General features: G+C 44.2%; 1 protein-coding gene across 1 annotated transcript in view; it reads right to left on the bottom strand.

Annotated features, from left to right (window-relative positions):
• Positions 1-2,640: 2,640 nt before the first annotated feature.
• The window catches only part of KIF24 (kinesin family member 24), a 32,409-nt gene continuing 19,565 nt past the window's right edge, over positions 2,641-15,484 (bottom strand). The window contains exons 9-14 of the mRNA XM_063319876.1: positions 15,341-15,446; positions 12,117-12,188; positions 11,341-11,450; positions 8,099-10,540; positions 7,072-7,165; positions 2,641-4,880 (exon numbers count right to left, since the gene is read on the bottom strand). Of these exons, the coding sequence (XP_063175946.1) occupies positions 4,740-4,880; positions 7,072-7,165; positions 8,099-10,540; positions 11,341-11,450; positions 12,117-12,188; positions 15,341-15,446 (2,965 nt within the window). The 3' untranslated portion in view covers positions 2,641-4,739. The remainder of the gene's footprint in view (positions 4,881-7,071; positions 7,166-8,098; positions 10,541-11,340; positions 11,451-12,116; positions 12,189-15,340; positions 15,447-15,484) is intronic.

Genomic DNA, 15,484 nt, shown 5'->3' with positions numbered 1-15,484 from the left:
AGCTTCACCAGCTTCTAGTGGTGGGGCTGAAACTAAAACTTGTTGAAGAAGGACATTCAGCAGCTGCTGCCTCTGCAGGCACAGGTAAAGTGGTTGCCTAGCCTTCCTTCCCAGGTGGGAAATGTGAGTTTGAAACAAGGAGAGGGGGTTCCTAATTAATCAGAAAAGCTGGAAAACAAAACACAAACTGCTTTGTTGTCATTGCTGAGAGCATTTGGCTGTGTTGCTGTTTTTGGCTTTCTCAAAATGAATATCCAAACAAGTCTGTCTGCTATTGGACAGTCCTGAAGGGGCTAGAAGTCTTGCCAGCAAAGAAACAACTATTTAGACCAAACCTCTGAATAAAATCGTCTCTTTGGTTGTGTTAATTAGTGTGTGTTAAGTTCCTTTACAGTCCCCCCACGGGGGCTGGCTCTCAACCCCACTACACTAACCACCCTGCTTACAGAGGCGGGTGTAGAGGTGAGAGCAGAGAGGTGAAGATGGAAAGTGATGCCTGTGAAGCTGGTCTCCTTTCAAAGAGACATACCTGTCTGTGTCTTCCCTGGTGGCGTTTCTCTCACTGTGGTGGTGAGGTTTCTGGGTTTACGTCACAGGGTGGCTGAAAGATGGAAGCGTGTTTCTGGGGCGAGTTCTCACAGAAGGAAAGACCACAGAGAGAGGGGATTAACCTGGTCGCTTAGGGGAAAGGCACTTCTGAAGAAATGTATAACAAGTGACAAAATGTGATAAGATTTGGATATTGTTTTGGGCACCATGCATCGCTGGTGACTAGTACTGTCATTCCCTGCTGTCAAGTTACAAACAAAGCTCAAGCTGGAGGTGGGGAGGTCTTGCTGGTGGCTGGTGTGAGGCTGGTGAGATGACTGCATCCCCACTTGAGACCGTAGGGCTTTTCCTTAGGTTCTCAGGTCAGATTGATTTATGTATCTGGTTCTTGGCACTGCTTTAACTTTGTCAGAGGTTGTTCTGCCACCTTCTACTACCTGCTGCTAGACACTGAGGTCTGGATGCCTTGGTGGGGAGGCTTGGGAGGAGAAGTGTAGAGGCAGAGCCAAAACTGGCAATTGTGCTTTCAACCAGAGATCTCCTGAGCTGCCTCCTGACGGTTCTGGACAGCAGCAGCCTGGTGAGGAAACTGGAGACCCATCAGTCCCCCACTCGGCCACCGAGGATTCCCACTCTCCCTGCAGATTGCTGGAGACCTGGTGGGATGAGAGGTGCCACTGTGGTCGCTGCCTTGTTTTGGGGGATCCTACACTCTGTCACGCAGCAGGAGCTGCAGGCGCCCCCAGGGCTGCAGCGTGCCCTGAGGCTCTCCTGGGCTGGCCTTATGGCTGCTGCGGCGGCCTGGCTCTGCCAGAGCAGCCCTGGGCAGCATGGGTTGCCCACCCCAGAGCTGGGGAGACTGTCAGCTTCTGGTAGTGGTGAAGCAAAACCTGGTGCGAGGGTTGTTGTGCTGCCGCAGGCTGTTCGGGTTGGCCGCGTGTGGCTGGAGGACAGCTTCCCAAACACCAGCTGCCTCAGCAGACCAGGTGAGAAGGGGAATTCTCAGCCCCAGTTAATCTTATGCAATCAAACAAATGGGCATTTTGATCACATTTACTTTCAAACAAGTTTTACCAGAGTTATGTAGTAAATTGAATTTTTATTTTAAATAATGTCAGTTGTTAAAATATCAAGCATCTGCCATGAGCATTAATAGTCTTTGTTACACCTGAACACAAAAGTAAACCCAGTTTAGTTCTGTATGTATTTGATTGTACATGTCGAGGCTTTCCTAATCTCTGACTGCTGTAACGACACTTCCACATAACGTTCCTCAAGTTGAAGTGAAAACCATTTGTATCAGGTGTCAGTGCAATATCCAGACAGCAGGAATAGGATGACACTTTTAAAATGCTCATTTAGCACACTTTCACACAAAAATTTAAGCAGCATCTAGGTAATAACCTTAAGCGTGGAGAGAAAAACGTTGCTGTTTTTGACAACAGCGTTGGTAGTTTCGTTTGCATACCAGAAGCCCAGTTTTGGGATGTCCTGGGCATGCAGCACCTCAAGCATCTCTGTAGTCCTGTTATTGCCAAGGATGGCTGGATTTGCACAGACAGGGCTGCTTTATTTTTTTTATTATTTTTATATATATTTGTATATATTTATTTTAGTCAAGTCTCACATAAAATTCTGAGAACAGACTGATAATAAAATCTTACATTTAACAAGGTATATTCTTGTGGATTGCCTGGATGGCTCCAGTTTTTAAAAAAAAAAAAAAAAAAGATTGCCAGACCTTGGAAAACTGCTGCGTTATTTTTGTTGTTTGGTTGTTGTTTCTCAGTGTTCCTGGCCATTCCTCCAGGGAGCGAACAGTTCCTGCTCTGGGAACTTGCACCGAGGCTCCAATCTGCCAGACAGAATTGCCTTTGTCACAGTAGACTGATGAGGATTCAGAGGTGGCTCAAAGGTGGTTGCTGACTTAACTCTCATCTCTTCTGCCCGTGGAAATTTTCAGTCACGCATCTTGTTGTTACAACCACCTCTGAAACTACCGAGGTTCGGTTGCAGCACTATCGGCTGTGCGAATGGTTCTTCCTTGTGTGTTGCTTTAGAAAAGGCCAGCTTGGGTAAGAGACTGAAAATGCCTGTGAATGTACTTTGCTGAGCTGCTCTGTAAAAAAAAAAAAAAAAAAGTGAAAGTACAATCAACTCATCTCCCAAATGTCGGAGTACGTGGAGGTGAAGGTTTCCTCCCTAACCACTGCATTACTGGCTGGGCATCTCTTCCTCTGACCTGTGCGCGCATCCTACAGCCCAGCTCCAAACAAAGTTGTGAAACTCCTCGGCAGCTCCCCAATAGCTCTGTTTTCTGTATCCTCACTGAGGAAGTGGGGAAACCGCTCTAAGTGCTCACATCCATTTATGCTTTCAGAAGGTGCAAGGACTACCCAACCACCACGTCTTCTCCTCCCTCTACGCAGGGGAAAGCTCTCCCTGACCCCAGGAGGTGGAGGGAGGCTCTCTTAAGAGTTGCTTGACTGAAAGGGGATGCCTGCTCTTCCCTCCATGGCTTTAACAAGACGCTGGGTGTCCCACTGCTTTATGGCGCTCTGGTGGCTGTCAAGCTGTGCACAAATACCAAAACACGGCTGACACAGAGAGTGTTGCTCCTAGAAGCCTCATTTATCTGGGTGAGGAAGGCTTCCAAGCAGGTGGCTGGGAGACCTGGGTTCAGGTGTGACTAGCCGCTGGCCTGTCACCTGGACACAGGAGCCACCTCGAAAGCCATAAACTCAGACCCTGCAGGGGCTCTGCTCTCTGCTGCATGGAGTAATCCAGTCTCAATTGCAAGATGGGGACTAACCAATGTTAAAAAAAAAAACAAAACAAGAAGTCAGGGCACTGATGGAGGACTTTCTTCTGTTACAAGTCCTCCCCTTGCACGTCTGTTCCCCAGGGCTACGCTGTGTGACATTCCTGGGAGTGTTTGCACCAAATATGCAACCCAGATAACCAAGTGTCACTGCGATTACTGTATCCCTGCTCGGCCAAACCTGGGCTCTTCGGGGTAGCTGTAGAAGCAGGCAGCAACATTCACAGCTGGTCAGACAGCCGTGTTCCCTTACCCTTGGCATTTCTGGCTACTGAGCAGGCTTTGATTGAGCTACTACAGGCATTACTGAGGAGACACTGAGATGGCCGAATGTGCTGCGACAGCCCTAATTTTGGAGTGGGAGCACTCGCGCAGCGTGTTGTCAGCTGAGCATGTTTCAAGGTCACTTGTGGCTTCAGCAAGTAGATTTGTTTTGCAGCTCAGATATGATGCATACAGCAGCAGAGCTTTTGCAGGGCTGCAGCTGATCATGCTGTAGGTCTTGATTCAAATTTGAGCTTCACGTAACAGCACTGTTAGCAGCTTCTGAAATCCCACTGCCTCTAACCAGACCCTGTTTGATGTGAAAAATCAATTCCGTTGACCCAGATGATGAGCTGTGCCGTGGTGCAGAAATCAGACGTCGCTTGTGGCAGGTAAGCTGTTGGCCTCTCACTATTGGCAGCAGGATGAAACCCACATGCTTATTAACACTCTAGATAAACCTTTGGTACAAAGTCCCTACTAAACCACTCATTACCCATGAGTTAAACCACCTCTTTCAGGAGCTCTGGAGTGTTCATCCCAAGCAAAAACCGAAAGTGACAATTGCCTTCCTCTTTCTGAAAGCAACAGCACGTCTTGCCCTGCCTTGACTTCCATTTACTCATGGTGTAGGTACGTTAGTGCACTTAACAAAGAGTGGCTTCTCTCTTTTTCTTGGCTTCTGTTTGCAAACACTTTTCTGGATAGCTTTTGCGCATTTCTGTTCAGTCCTGTGTCTGGCTTCAAAGTGTTTTTTCTTTCCTCCTCTTTTTCTTGGCAATACTGGAGTGGCTTTAACATGTGAGAAGCTGCTATGAATACTGTGGACAGGACTTCCTGCTGCTTGGTGAGATATTTAAAGGCTGCTGAATTGTTATTCTTAAGAACGCTGGTATTAAGGAAATACAAAAGCTTGTGGTGCCAAGCAGTCGTCTCTCATTTACTCAGAATTCTCTCCATCCTTATCTAAAATGCACACTAATCAATCACAAACATCAAGCCAAAATCTATCCCCTATCCACCCACACTCTGCAGCACCAAGTGTGGCGAAACACTGGCTGGCTGTTTCCGTAGCTGTTCTGGTGCACGTGCAAGCAAGGAAAGTTTAAACTGGAGGAGGTGTTTGCAGGGACGCGTCAGCACCAGGAGAGGCTAAATAGAGCTGAAGCTGGGCTCGCATCATTTGGATACACTTTGACTTCAGCACCAAGACTTCATCCAGCTTGGTCACGACATTCTGAAAATCCTGGTGAGGAAGGCAAAAGGAAAAGTTTAGGGAACAACAATAGCAGCAGGATGGAGAAAAAAAAAATCAGCATATTTTAGGTACTGCAGCAGTGCATAAAAGCATGTTTTCCATTCTGCAGTGTAGTAGATTAAATCACTGTTTCCTTATTAAAGTCCCTTACAAAAAAAGGTCAATGCCTCTAACTTACTCTGGTAGTTTTATCTGTTGGTGAAATTACAGCTAATACAATGGTTTAAAAATAAAAATAATAAAAATGTATAAAGCACCTGTTATCACCTTTCTACACGGGTTAGCTTTTCAGAGGTTTGACACAGGCACCAGTCATCTGACATATAGTGTTACAATGTACTGAACTTTCTCCTGCTGGATCTAGCAATCATGAAATTACAGGGAGAGTTGGGTCACTCCTTGATCAGACATAATAACCCATTCTGGGGAGACAGAAGGGATAATTTCACACCAGATCACGGGGCCAGTCACACTCCTGCATGGCTACAGGTCTGCTAGATCTGACATGGGAAACAACAGCAGTGTATATAGCCTCAGCCAAGGGGAACTCTGTACCTTCCATAGCAACCTGCCACATGGATAAAAAGTGATATGAAACTGTGATTAAAAATTTAAGTAGGGCTTGTATTAATAAGGGAGCATTCAGACTCACTCTTCTCTCCAGCTGAGAGCAGAGTTTGGTGCCTCTGTTCACAGGTCAGTGTCTAAGACCCCAGGAGGTGTCAGCATCCTCAGGGCTCGGGACTTCAGCTGCCACCGCATGAAAATCAATGACTCAAAAGCTTATATGGCAGGACTCCAGCTCTCTCATGCACTGTATCTTTGTCTTACAGGGACATCAGGACTGTAATGAAGACCAGCCCAGCTGCCGCAGCATATTTTTCTTAAGCACTTTAAATACCGCTTGGTTCAGTATGTGGCCGATCTTGGCAAGAGTCTCCCCTGCGGCCAAAGTTTCATGGCTGGAGAAGTTGCAACCATCTGAAAGTGGAAGGAGTGAAACTGATATGGGAAGTCCAAGCTGATTTAATTGCACAAAGAAAGGTCATGCTGTGAAATAACACTACAGCATATATTATAAATTATTCATACACTGCTGAGAGGCCTGGCAAGCTTGTCGCAATTCTGCTAGCCAGAAAATGATTGCTTGCTGCAATGGCCAAATAAATGGGGAGGAGGGCTGGTGTCCCAACAGACTTAGGACAAACAATCTCAAAAGACTTAAAAAAAATTAAAAAAATAAAAGATTGCTTTCTATCACTGCATTCTCTGCCATAAAACTAATACAGTCTATGGCTCTTGTGCTGCTTTGTAAACTTCTATATGTTATCTGGTACCACACCACACGCAGCTGGAAATCAGAGCAAATAAGCCACATGGTGGCTCCATTCTGAAATCCCTGAGGCAAGAGTCCTTGTAGCTGGACTTCATATCAGAACTGTGATAAGAATTAAAATGGCTTTATAATGTAATGTAGTAATGGAGCTTGGCTTTAGTGATGAGAGAACTGGGAAGGCAGGAGGTTCTCACTGGGAAATGTTAATAGTCTGGGTGAGAGACAAGACTTCTCACACAGCTGTCGTGCATCCGTCTGGATGCAGGAGAAACAGAACTGGGATTGCCTGGCTAGCAGTGGGGCCATGCAGCTGCCAGTCTTTAGGTCTAGCCCATGCTACCCCTATCTGAGACAAGGATAAGCCAAGAAACATTGAGTGACAAAAGTCAAGAGCCTGTGAGGGTGCAATGTGATGGGCAAGGGACTCCCAGAAGGAAGAGGCAATGTGGCACTATGCCACCAACTGTGACATCCCCATGTCATGCTTTAGGGGCGTGCTGATTTCTGTGGTATTGACTTACTTGCTCCAGCCTATAAGGAGAAAAACATCACATGGAAAGACGCCCTGTTTAGTACAGTCTGGTACCCGTGATGCAAGATAAGAGAAAGCTCTTTTATCAGAGACAAGCGGTTCAGAGTTGGCCCGTCAGTCTCCTCCTTCCCCAAGGACCTGGCAGTGTGGAGACTGGCAAAGACACAACAGGTACTGAAAATGAGTGGCATCTCCTAGGACTCAGGGAGTCATCAGAGAATAAGGAAGAACAAGGATGTCACATCACTAATTCAAGCTAACAGTCTCTAGCAGGTTCAACGGGCACTGAAATGAGCATCTGAAACACTTACCGTTGATGACATCTGATTTATCAAGCACTCTTCCTTGAAGCACAAGGATGCCATTTCATCCAGCTGCTGCCGATGGGCCCGAATTACAGCCTGTCTGATTAACATAAAATATACCACTGGTTACTGGTAGCTGGCACTGGTAGCTGTGCTACCTATAATTACTGTTGGTCTCAATAAACCTTCAAGAAGGAGGAATACCCCAGAGGAACCTTTGCTGTCCTGTGTCCCTGGCATTCAGAAAGTGCACACCAGGGCTCCTTGAAGTCCAGTGAACTGCACTGGTTTGGGGTTAAAGATGACCTTGATGCCTGAGGATTGCTCAGAGAGGATTGACCACAGCCTCTCATTAGCATAGGCAGCACAGGGGCACATACTGCTTTTTACTGTAGGGAAATCTAGGAGAAAAAAAATTGGCTAATTAATTGGTGAAATGGCTTACTACCATAAGTGGTGAAAAACAGGCAGAGTGGGAAGGCAGTGCTGCTGCTCATTCCTCTGAGCAAATTTCTCTGACCAACAACACATTTTCAGTCACGTGAATGCAGTTCAGTCCTTGGGAGCTGACAGCCGCAGCTCATAGTACTCTGAAGCTTTACGCTACACCTTCAGCGACTGCCCAGCTGCTCTAGCTTTTTTTCTTTCCATAGGGATGGAACAGCTATCACTGGCTTCTTTATGGGAGGTTTCTCTATATTTTAGGTATTTTATAGCTTATAAGAAACCAATTAGTTACTGAGAACTGGAGTTTGTGTTACAATATTCATTCCTCTAGCATTATTCTAGGAAGTTCTAATAGAATAATTGGCTTCCTGTGAGATTTTAAAATATCACTCAATAACAAGCAATCATATATTTATAAGATAATGACTACAAATCATTGTTAATCTTATTAAATAATTATTTCATAGATTGATTTCCCATCGGTTTTTAAAGTACACATGAGTATGATATACAAATAAAGGCAAACGTGTCACATGTCTAGAATTTTTAAGCTTCATGACAAACTTCAGTGATGAGCAAGACTTACTGTGCCTTTTCTAGGGCTTCCCTCTGCCATTTTCCCATCTCTGGTGTAGCACTCAGAGAGCTGCTGCTGGACATGCCTGAGGGGCTTTTTGCATTTGTTAAGGGCTTATTATCTTTGGTTGCAGATCCTGAATCCGCAGCAAAAGTCTCTTGGGTAAAATTACTCTGCATTAACTTGTTTTTTAGCAAACCCATTTCCTCATTGCTGAACGATGACTTGTCTGGGTCTTCAAAATGACTGAAGTCCTCATTCCTCGGTCCCGACTTGGGCTGCAACAGCAGGCTGCTTGCTTGAGAGGGGGACTGGGCTCCGTAATCCATATTTCCCACCCTGAGAAAGCATGGTGCACCTGAAAAATAGCTCTTTTCAGGTATATCTGCATTCATTTCCTGAGCCATAAGCTCAGCACTGTGTCCTTGATTTGAGTTAGATTTTCCTGAATTACCAGTACTATCTTTAACATCAGCACCACACTGTCTGCCACCTGAGTATTCTTTGCACATTGAGGTACTGAGAAACGAACCACCCTCTCTCTCTCCCCTGGAGCCTGTAGATTCAGCTGCAGACGTTTCTGTCAGGTCACGTCCAACAAATAATCTGTGAACAACTCCTTTCTTTGATGAACCTGAGCCTAAAAGGCAATAGCACGGCTTCACATCACAGCAGGCGGGTGAACGCCACTTTTCCCCTCTTTGTGGGGAATGCAGCAGAGTACAGTGTCTTCCACCATGACGCATTTGCTCCCCTAGTTCCAGCATGCTGTCTGTCAGAGCTCTGCTTCTCGTACACTGCCAGCCTTCTTCCTCAAACCTGTTCTGGGAGCCATGCGTGTTCCTGTCTGACACCTGCTTCACACGGGGGGACTTCTCTTGGTTAGAAGACGCTGTGTCTGTATCAGTGGTTTCCTCATAATCAGGAAGGGATACCATGAGAGGGGCCATTAGCTCAGAAGTGAATTCTGCAGAACAACTGGAAGATCCACGATGGTTAACACTATTTTTTTGAGCGTTCCATTTTACATCTCCTGCAAGGGCAGGTTGTCGATCCAAATTGGATTCTTCCTTCTCCTCATGGTGGAGGTCTATCTCTTTGCACTCTGGAGTTCCCGATTTCAGTACAGGAGAAACATATGAGTTTGAAGCATCCTTTTCTGGAGTTAAGGTGGCTTCACTGGAGTAAACAAGACATCTGTGCTTGGATTTGTACTGTTTGTGATCAGCTAGGAAATCTTTGCCAGTTTTCCAGTTACAAGCAGGATCTTCTTGCAGGCAGTAAGGTTTTTCCGCAGTATTGCTTGGAGAGGACTCAATAGATAAGTCATAGCTCCAGTCTGTTGGAGTTTTGTTGCAGTCTGCATTTTTAATGGATTCCTCTGTCTTTGGGCTGTCCTTACTACAATCCCAGCTGTCATCTAGTTCATGTTCATGTGTGGGTATTGCATGTTTAAAAAATAAGTCCTGTCGCTTTTGGCCTTTTTGCTCTTCTTCAGTTCCTTGTTCTCTTTGATGAAGGAAAAATGAATGTTGACTGCATTTGTTGGTGTTTCTTCTTTTCACGCTCTTTTGACTACAGACAGGTGAGAAAGAATCTTCACTGAAATCACTGTCATCCAGATCTTCCAGCTGCATCCCCTCTTTGCTCTGTACTTCTGTGGGAGCAAGGCTCAGCTCCTGCTTCACTTGGATGTCCTGGGGCTTGTATTGCATTAAAAACCTCTCAAGAGGTTGATAGTTCAATTTTTGCTGTAGCATAGGTGGCTGCTGAAACTGCTGGTGATAAAGACGCAAATGCTCTTCCCTTTCCTTCTGAAAGGGAGGCAGATTTGGCCAGGTTTCAACACATTGTTTAGCATAGGTGTTTCCCCATTCCTGTCTGCCGTCAGAAGGCAGATTTCCATCTCCAAAGGAAAAATCAGCTCTAGAAACAATCTGTTTCTGAACAGGTTGTACTGTCTGGACTTTCAGGCACTGGACAGGTGGTCTGTCTTGCACGTACTTGTCTCTCTGGCCACTCTCTTTTGTTTCTGCCATGGCAGCATTTTTGATGCTGAAATCCTTCGCAGCGGGGTTCTTTTCAGAGTGAGGGGACAGATCATCAGTTTTCTTCTTCAGGGGATGTGCTATCCGTAGGACTCCCTTAACTGGGCTAGCATGGTGGAACCATGGTGAGCTAGGGTTTCCTTTGTAGGCATGTGTTTTGTTGAGTCCCTTGGGGGTAGAGCTAAAAGGGACATTCGGTTGCTGAGGTGTTGCAGGACAGGCCTTTGTTTTTGTAGCGTTTGAGGGATGCTGGAGGCCTAACTTCACTTTCTTTGGAGAACTCTTTTCACCAGGTGGCAAAGAGGCAGAGTTTTGGACACGTTTTGGAGATACATTTCCAGCAGTCCGATGCCTGTTTGTGACAGGGGTAGAACACTTAATCCCTTTCTTCAGCTCTTTGACCCTGTAAATGAAGCTGGCTTTAGAAGATGTCATGCTTTCAGATAAATAACAGTGTCTTCTGAACAAACGAATGCTTTCACATATTAAGGCTAAACACTGAATTTAATGTCATGATTTCTGGTTTAATTGTCAGTGATCCATGCAGGCATCAAAACACCTCTGCCAAAATGCCTGAACTTCTGGGAAGTTCACACGGTGCCAGGTGAAGGCAAGCTAGCACTCTCCACAGCACACCATCAAGCCCCACAAGATACAAGCTAGGGCTTTGGGAATAGTTGCAAAGGGGCCTGCTAGCTAAGGTGATATGTTTACAGAGCTATGGTGCTCCTAAATCAGAATCATCACTGCAACCATGAAGAGCTGCTTACCTGGTATCACCCTATTCCCTCAACTGTTTCCTTTATGCCTTAAGCTCCTCTTGTCCTCTTAACTCCAGCATTGTACAGCCTGCAATTTACCTCCTCCTGTGTAGGAGGGAGGCTAAAGGACTTGCACATATTCTAGGCAGAACTAAAATACAAAACTAGAACAAAACTTTCGGTTGCTGAGGTTAGTAATCCTGCAGTTACAAGGAGCACAGTGATATAAAAGCTATCATCAGAAAGGATTTACAAGACCCAGAGCATTTCAAGACCAAACATAAGAGTTGGAACAGGCAGGGATTTTATTTGCATTGTGAAAATTACATTTCTTTCCTAAACCAGCATTTCCAATGTAACCAAAATAAAATATAACCGCAAACATCATACATGACTTTTTTCTTTGTTTTTCACCTTGGCGAGATTGAGCTTCATCACCTACCTGTCAGCGTATCGTAAAGTGTTCAGGGTATGCTCTGTAGCTATGTGGCTAGGTGATACATTGGCTATCATACATGTCTTGGAATTTCCAATGAAAGAATCCTTCAGCACCTAGGGTTGGAAGGAAAAAAATAAGATTCTTAGCAATTTGTTACCTTGCATTTCCTGTAAATTAGCAATGCGTACAGAGGCAGTTTAACATGAGTCAGATGATGCACAGTTACTGTCTCTGTTTTTAGTTTTTTTTTTTAAATGCAGTCCTCCTGTCCGAACTTGTCTTGCAATTCTTTGTTTACAATTTAAAATGAATACAAGTGTTAATCAGGGGTCTGAACAAGCCCTTGCACCAGGTGCCACAAGGGTGCCCATATGTTTTGAGGAATAAAGCATACATTACAACTGGAGTGAAGAAACATTGATGAAATCTCCCATGACTGTTACTGCATAAAGATGCAAGATTAGTTGCAGAGTGGGGGGAGATGGATGGTAACTGAATGAGTCTGGAAGGTAGTGTTTGGGTTTTTTGTTTGGTTTTAGGTATTGGTTCATGTGGTTTTTACCACACAGGTCCCCAGGATTCACTGGGGGGGGCTGGCAGTTGGCCTTAATTCTGTGATTATCTTTAAAATTAATGTTTGCAAAAGTTATGCATTTCTCTTTTCTTCAGGAGTTTATTAAAAGTTATTCAATTATTCCTTTTAAAAAATTATTATTATTATTTTTTTTATTTTGTCCTCATCAGGGAAATCTCTACTGTTGCCTTTATGCTTGTTTTACCTGAGTTAATTTGCTTTGCCGGAAAGGAGTATGCGCATGTTCCTGATCCAACGCCCGAATGCATTCCTTTAGCTACCAAAAGAAAAAAATATAAAATCATAGGGGGAAAAACATATCAGTCACAAACTGGCAAGGAACTGAACTGCATCAAACCTAACTTACAAATGTACTATTTCCTTCATGCACCTTTGACTCCTGATGTCCCTCGCAAGGGGAGTTTGCTGCTGCCACAACCACAAATGGTCAGCTTCAGCTAGTTCAGGTAACAGCAGCAGTTTAGCTGCACTCAAAGAGGGCAAAGACGCAGCACAGAGCACAGCTAGCCCTGCCTGACGGCTCTGTGGGCTGTACAAAACTCAGGAACCTGGGTAAGTACACACATGTTCAGCCACACAGAGCTCCACATTGCTGTGGACCTGCCACTGCCTGCACCATAGCAAACAAACTAGTTTGAAACCACATTGGGTGTACCTACACCCGACTATGCTGCAGCTTGCAGGGGAGGTGTTCCCCAGATTCCTATACCTGTAAAGCCCTGAGAACAGAGCTTTTTGAGCTCCATCTCTTATAAATTTCTTTCTTCTAAAAGAAGCTCTGCCCAGTCCAGAAAAAAACCCAACACTTCGGACAACAGCAGGGCAAATTTCTTACACCACTCTGGCAATATTTTCGTACCTTATTCAGAGATAGCACGAGCTAATAAGTGCATATTCCCCCTGACACTGACTATAATCTGCAGTCTAGATGTCTCACCTATGTGAGGGTACACTGTGTTAGAAGGCAGCTGATCTCAAGCTATTTTCTCTTCACACCTGTGCAACGCGCCAAACTCAACCAAAGGGGAGGGCATGGACCAGCACCAAACAATTAGCTGTGAGGGGTGCTGGGTTCAAGCCCGGGTTCAAGCCCACACTCAGAATGTAGTATAGATACAGCCTGTCTGTTTAAACCTACGTGCCACTGTGCTTTGACAGGCTAATAAGAACTATACACAAAACAGTGAGAATGAACCAATAAGACTACCCACAGAGTGGAGATACAGCTACAGAGCTCCCATTAAAACTAACAGAACATGAGCAGCTGGCTACACCCGTGACTTTCACAGAACATTTTAGATCTTCTTGTTAATAAACATCAACAGGGGTAGCCAGTAGTCTTGAAGAAACATCCGTTGATTTATTACCAGCCTTGGAAAAAGATGTCATATTCAAACTCAGACATGCACTTTTTTGCCATGTTTCCACTGGAATAAGCACAAAAGCACCACGCTCCATATCAAGCCTGGATGGTCTCTAAAACTGGCAGAAATGGACTGTGTAGCCATGAGACAAGTCATTTTGAGCAAATATTGAAGGAAAAATAAGCAGATTACAGTATTGTCATGGTGATATTAGCATGAAGCAGCCTTTCTACATTTAAAGACTTTCTACATTCTACATACACCCACTTAAAATGACATGTATTTCTCACTTTTACTGCATTTTATTAAAAATCACACCTCTAACAAGTAAGAGATCAAATTATTCTAATTTTTTATTCTGCTTCTCATAATTGCAGTATCTGAATATCTTCTGCTTGAAATCAACATGAATATTCAAACCAGCAGCAAACTTCAAACTTCATGTGTTTTAAGGCCTGAAGAAAGGATTATGATTATTGAGGGCAGAGCTAGGTTTTACAGGCTGCAGATCACGTAGACTTACCCAAAGATGTCTTTTTTAGTTAATTCAGTCACTGCTTGTAGACTGTCTGGGTATTTACTCATCTTCACACAATACCAAAAATACACACACTCTGATTTTAAAGCTTCTTTTAGAAGAGTTTCATGAGCCTCACTTCTCAGGAATTCTTTCTATGCAGGTCCTGACTCCCCATGCCACTCAGTTAATCACCAGCAAGTACTCAAGAAAGTATGAAGTACAAGAAACACATTCACTTTACATGCTGTCTCCCAGTATGAATGCTAATACTCCACAGCAGAAAAGCCTCTGTGCAAAAGAACATCCTACATCCTCTAAACAGAGCAAGCCACCAGCTATTCACAGCACACAGTGCGGTTGTGTGCACTAACTTCTGCACTGTTGACTCATACTCACTGATTGCAAGAAGATTGCATATCACCTTCAGTCTCACTTACAGAAGCACTCAGTATCCTGATTTCAGCTGGGACGGAGTTAATTTTCTTCCTAGTGGTTGCTGCGTTTCATATTTGGTATGACAGGAATGTCAATAATGCGTATTGCTTTACAGAATTTTTTCAGCATCCCATAGAAGCTGAGAAGGAGCTTAGATAGAACGATGAAATGGCCAGTGGAATATTCCTACCACAGACATCATGTTTGGTATATAAATGGGGTTAGCTGGGGGTTGAGTACTCACGGTAGCTGCTCTGTAAGGTAACAATTCACCGAGTGGTGAGAATGACTTGTGTCATTATTATTATTATTGTTGTTTTCCTTTCCTACTATTGTTCTATTAAACTGTCTTTATCTCAACCCACAAGTTTTTTTTCCTTTCCCTTTCCCCTCCTTTTCTCCCTCTTCTCCCTTCCCTTCTGGGGGAAGGGGGAGAACTGCATGAGCAGCTGCATGGTCCTAGCTGCCAGCCCTCTTTTAAACCAGACGGCTGCAACACATGACATCATGCCAGGGTTAAAGTACGGCACCAAGTCATCAGTGAGCTTTGTTCATTTGAATTAAAAGAGGTGCAGTGTATTCTGTACAATTTATACTTAGAGGCACTTCTGCTTTATCTTAGATGGCATTTCTTTATTCCCTGTCCCTATTTACGTAACTGTGTACATTTATTAAAAGACAGTTTGCATTAAGAGTGTATTTCTTCCTGCTTCTTTCACCCCAAACACAAACTGCTAGTTTCTGTGCTCTTGTGTATTTATTCCTTTACCCCTGATTCGAAAGAGAAGTCTGAGTTCAAGCAGTGAAAATAAGCAGCAGGAACAATGTGCTTTTATGAAACAAATATGGCAATCCCAAGCCAATATTCTCTGGAAGTAAAACAGGCAAAACTTTCTATATAAAATATGGGACAAATTATACTATACCTAACATCCTCCATGCTGTATTTGCCTGGCTGGCTGTAAGAATGGATTAAAAACTCTTTATTTGCATCACAAAATATATATATTAACCTGTAGTTCATTTTTATCCTAAAATACATGCCAATAATCAAATACAAAACCTTCCCCAGACACGCTAGTAGCTTACTGCTAAAAGACTTTGGTTTATTTCTGCTCCTTCCATCTTTGTTTGTCGATCTGAGTCTCTGGCATCAGCTGCCCTTTCACTGCCAGCCAAGTCAATGAATGATATCCTAGAAAAAACAAAGTTGCATTTATCTTAGGGGCTTTT

The sequence above is a fragment of the Chroicocephalus ridibundus genome, chromosome Z, assembly GCF_963924245.1.
Source record: "Chroicocephalus ridibundus chromosome Z, bChrRid1.1, whole genome shotgun sequence".
NCBI classification, from domain to species: domain Eukaryota; kingdom Metazoa; phylum Chordata; class Aves; order Charadriiformes; family Laridae; genus Chroicocephalus; species Chroicocephalus ridibundus.
Note: the sequence above shows the minus strand (reverse complement) of the source record. Positions and strands in the feature narration are given on the sequence as shown.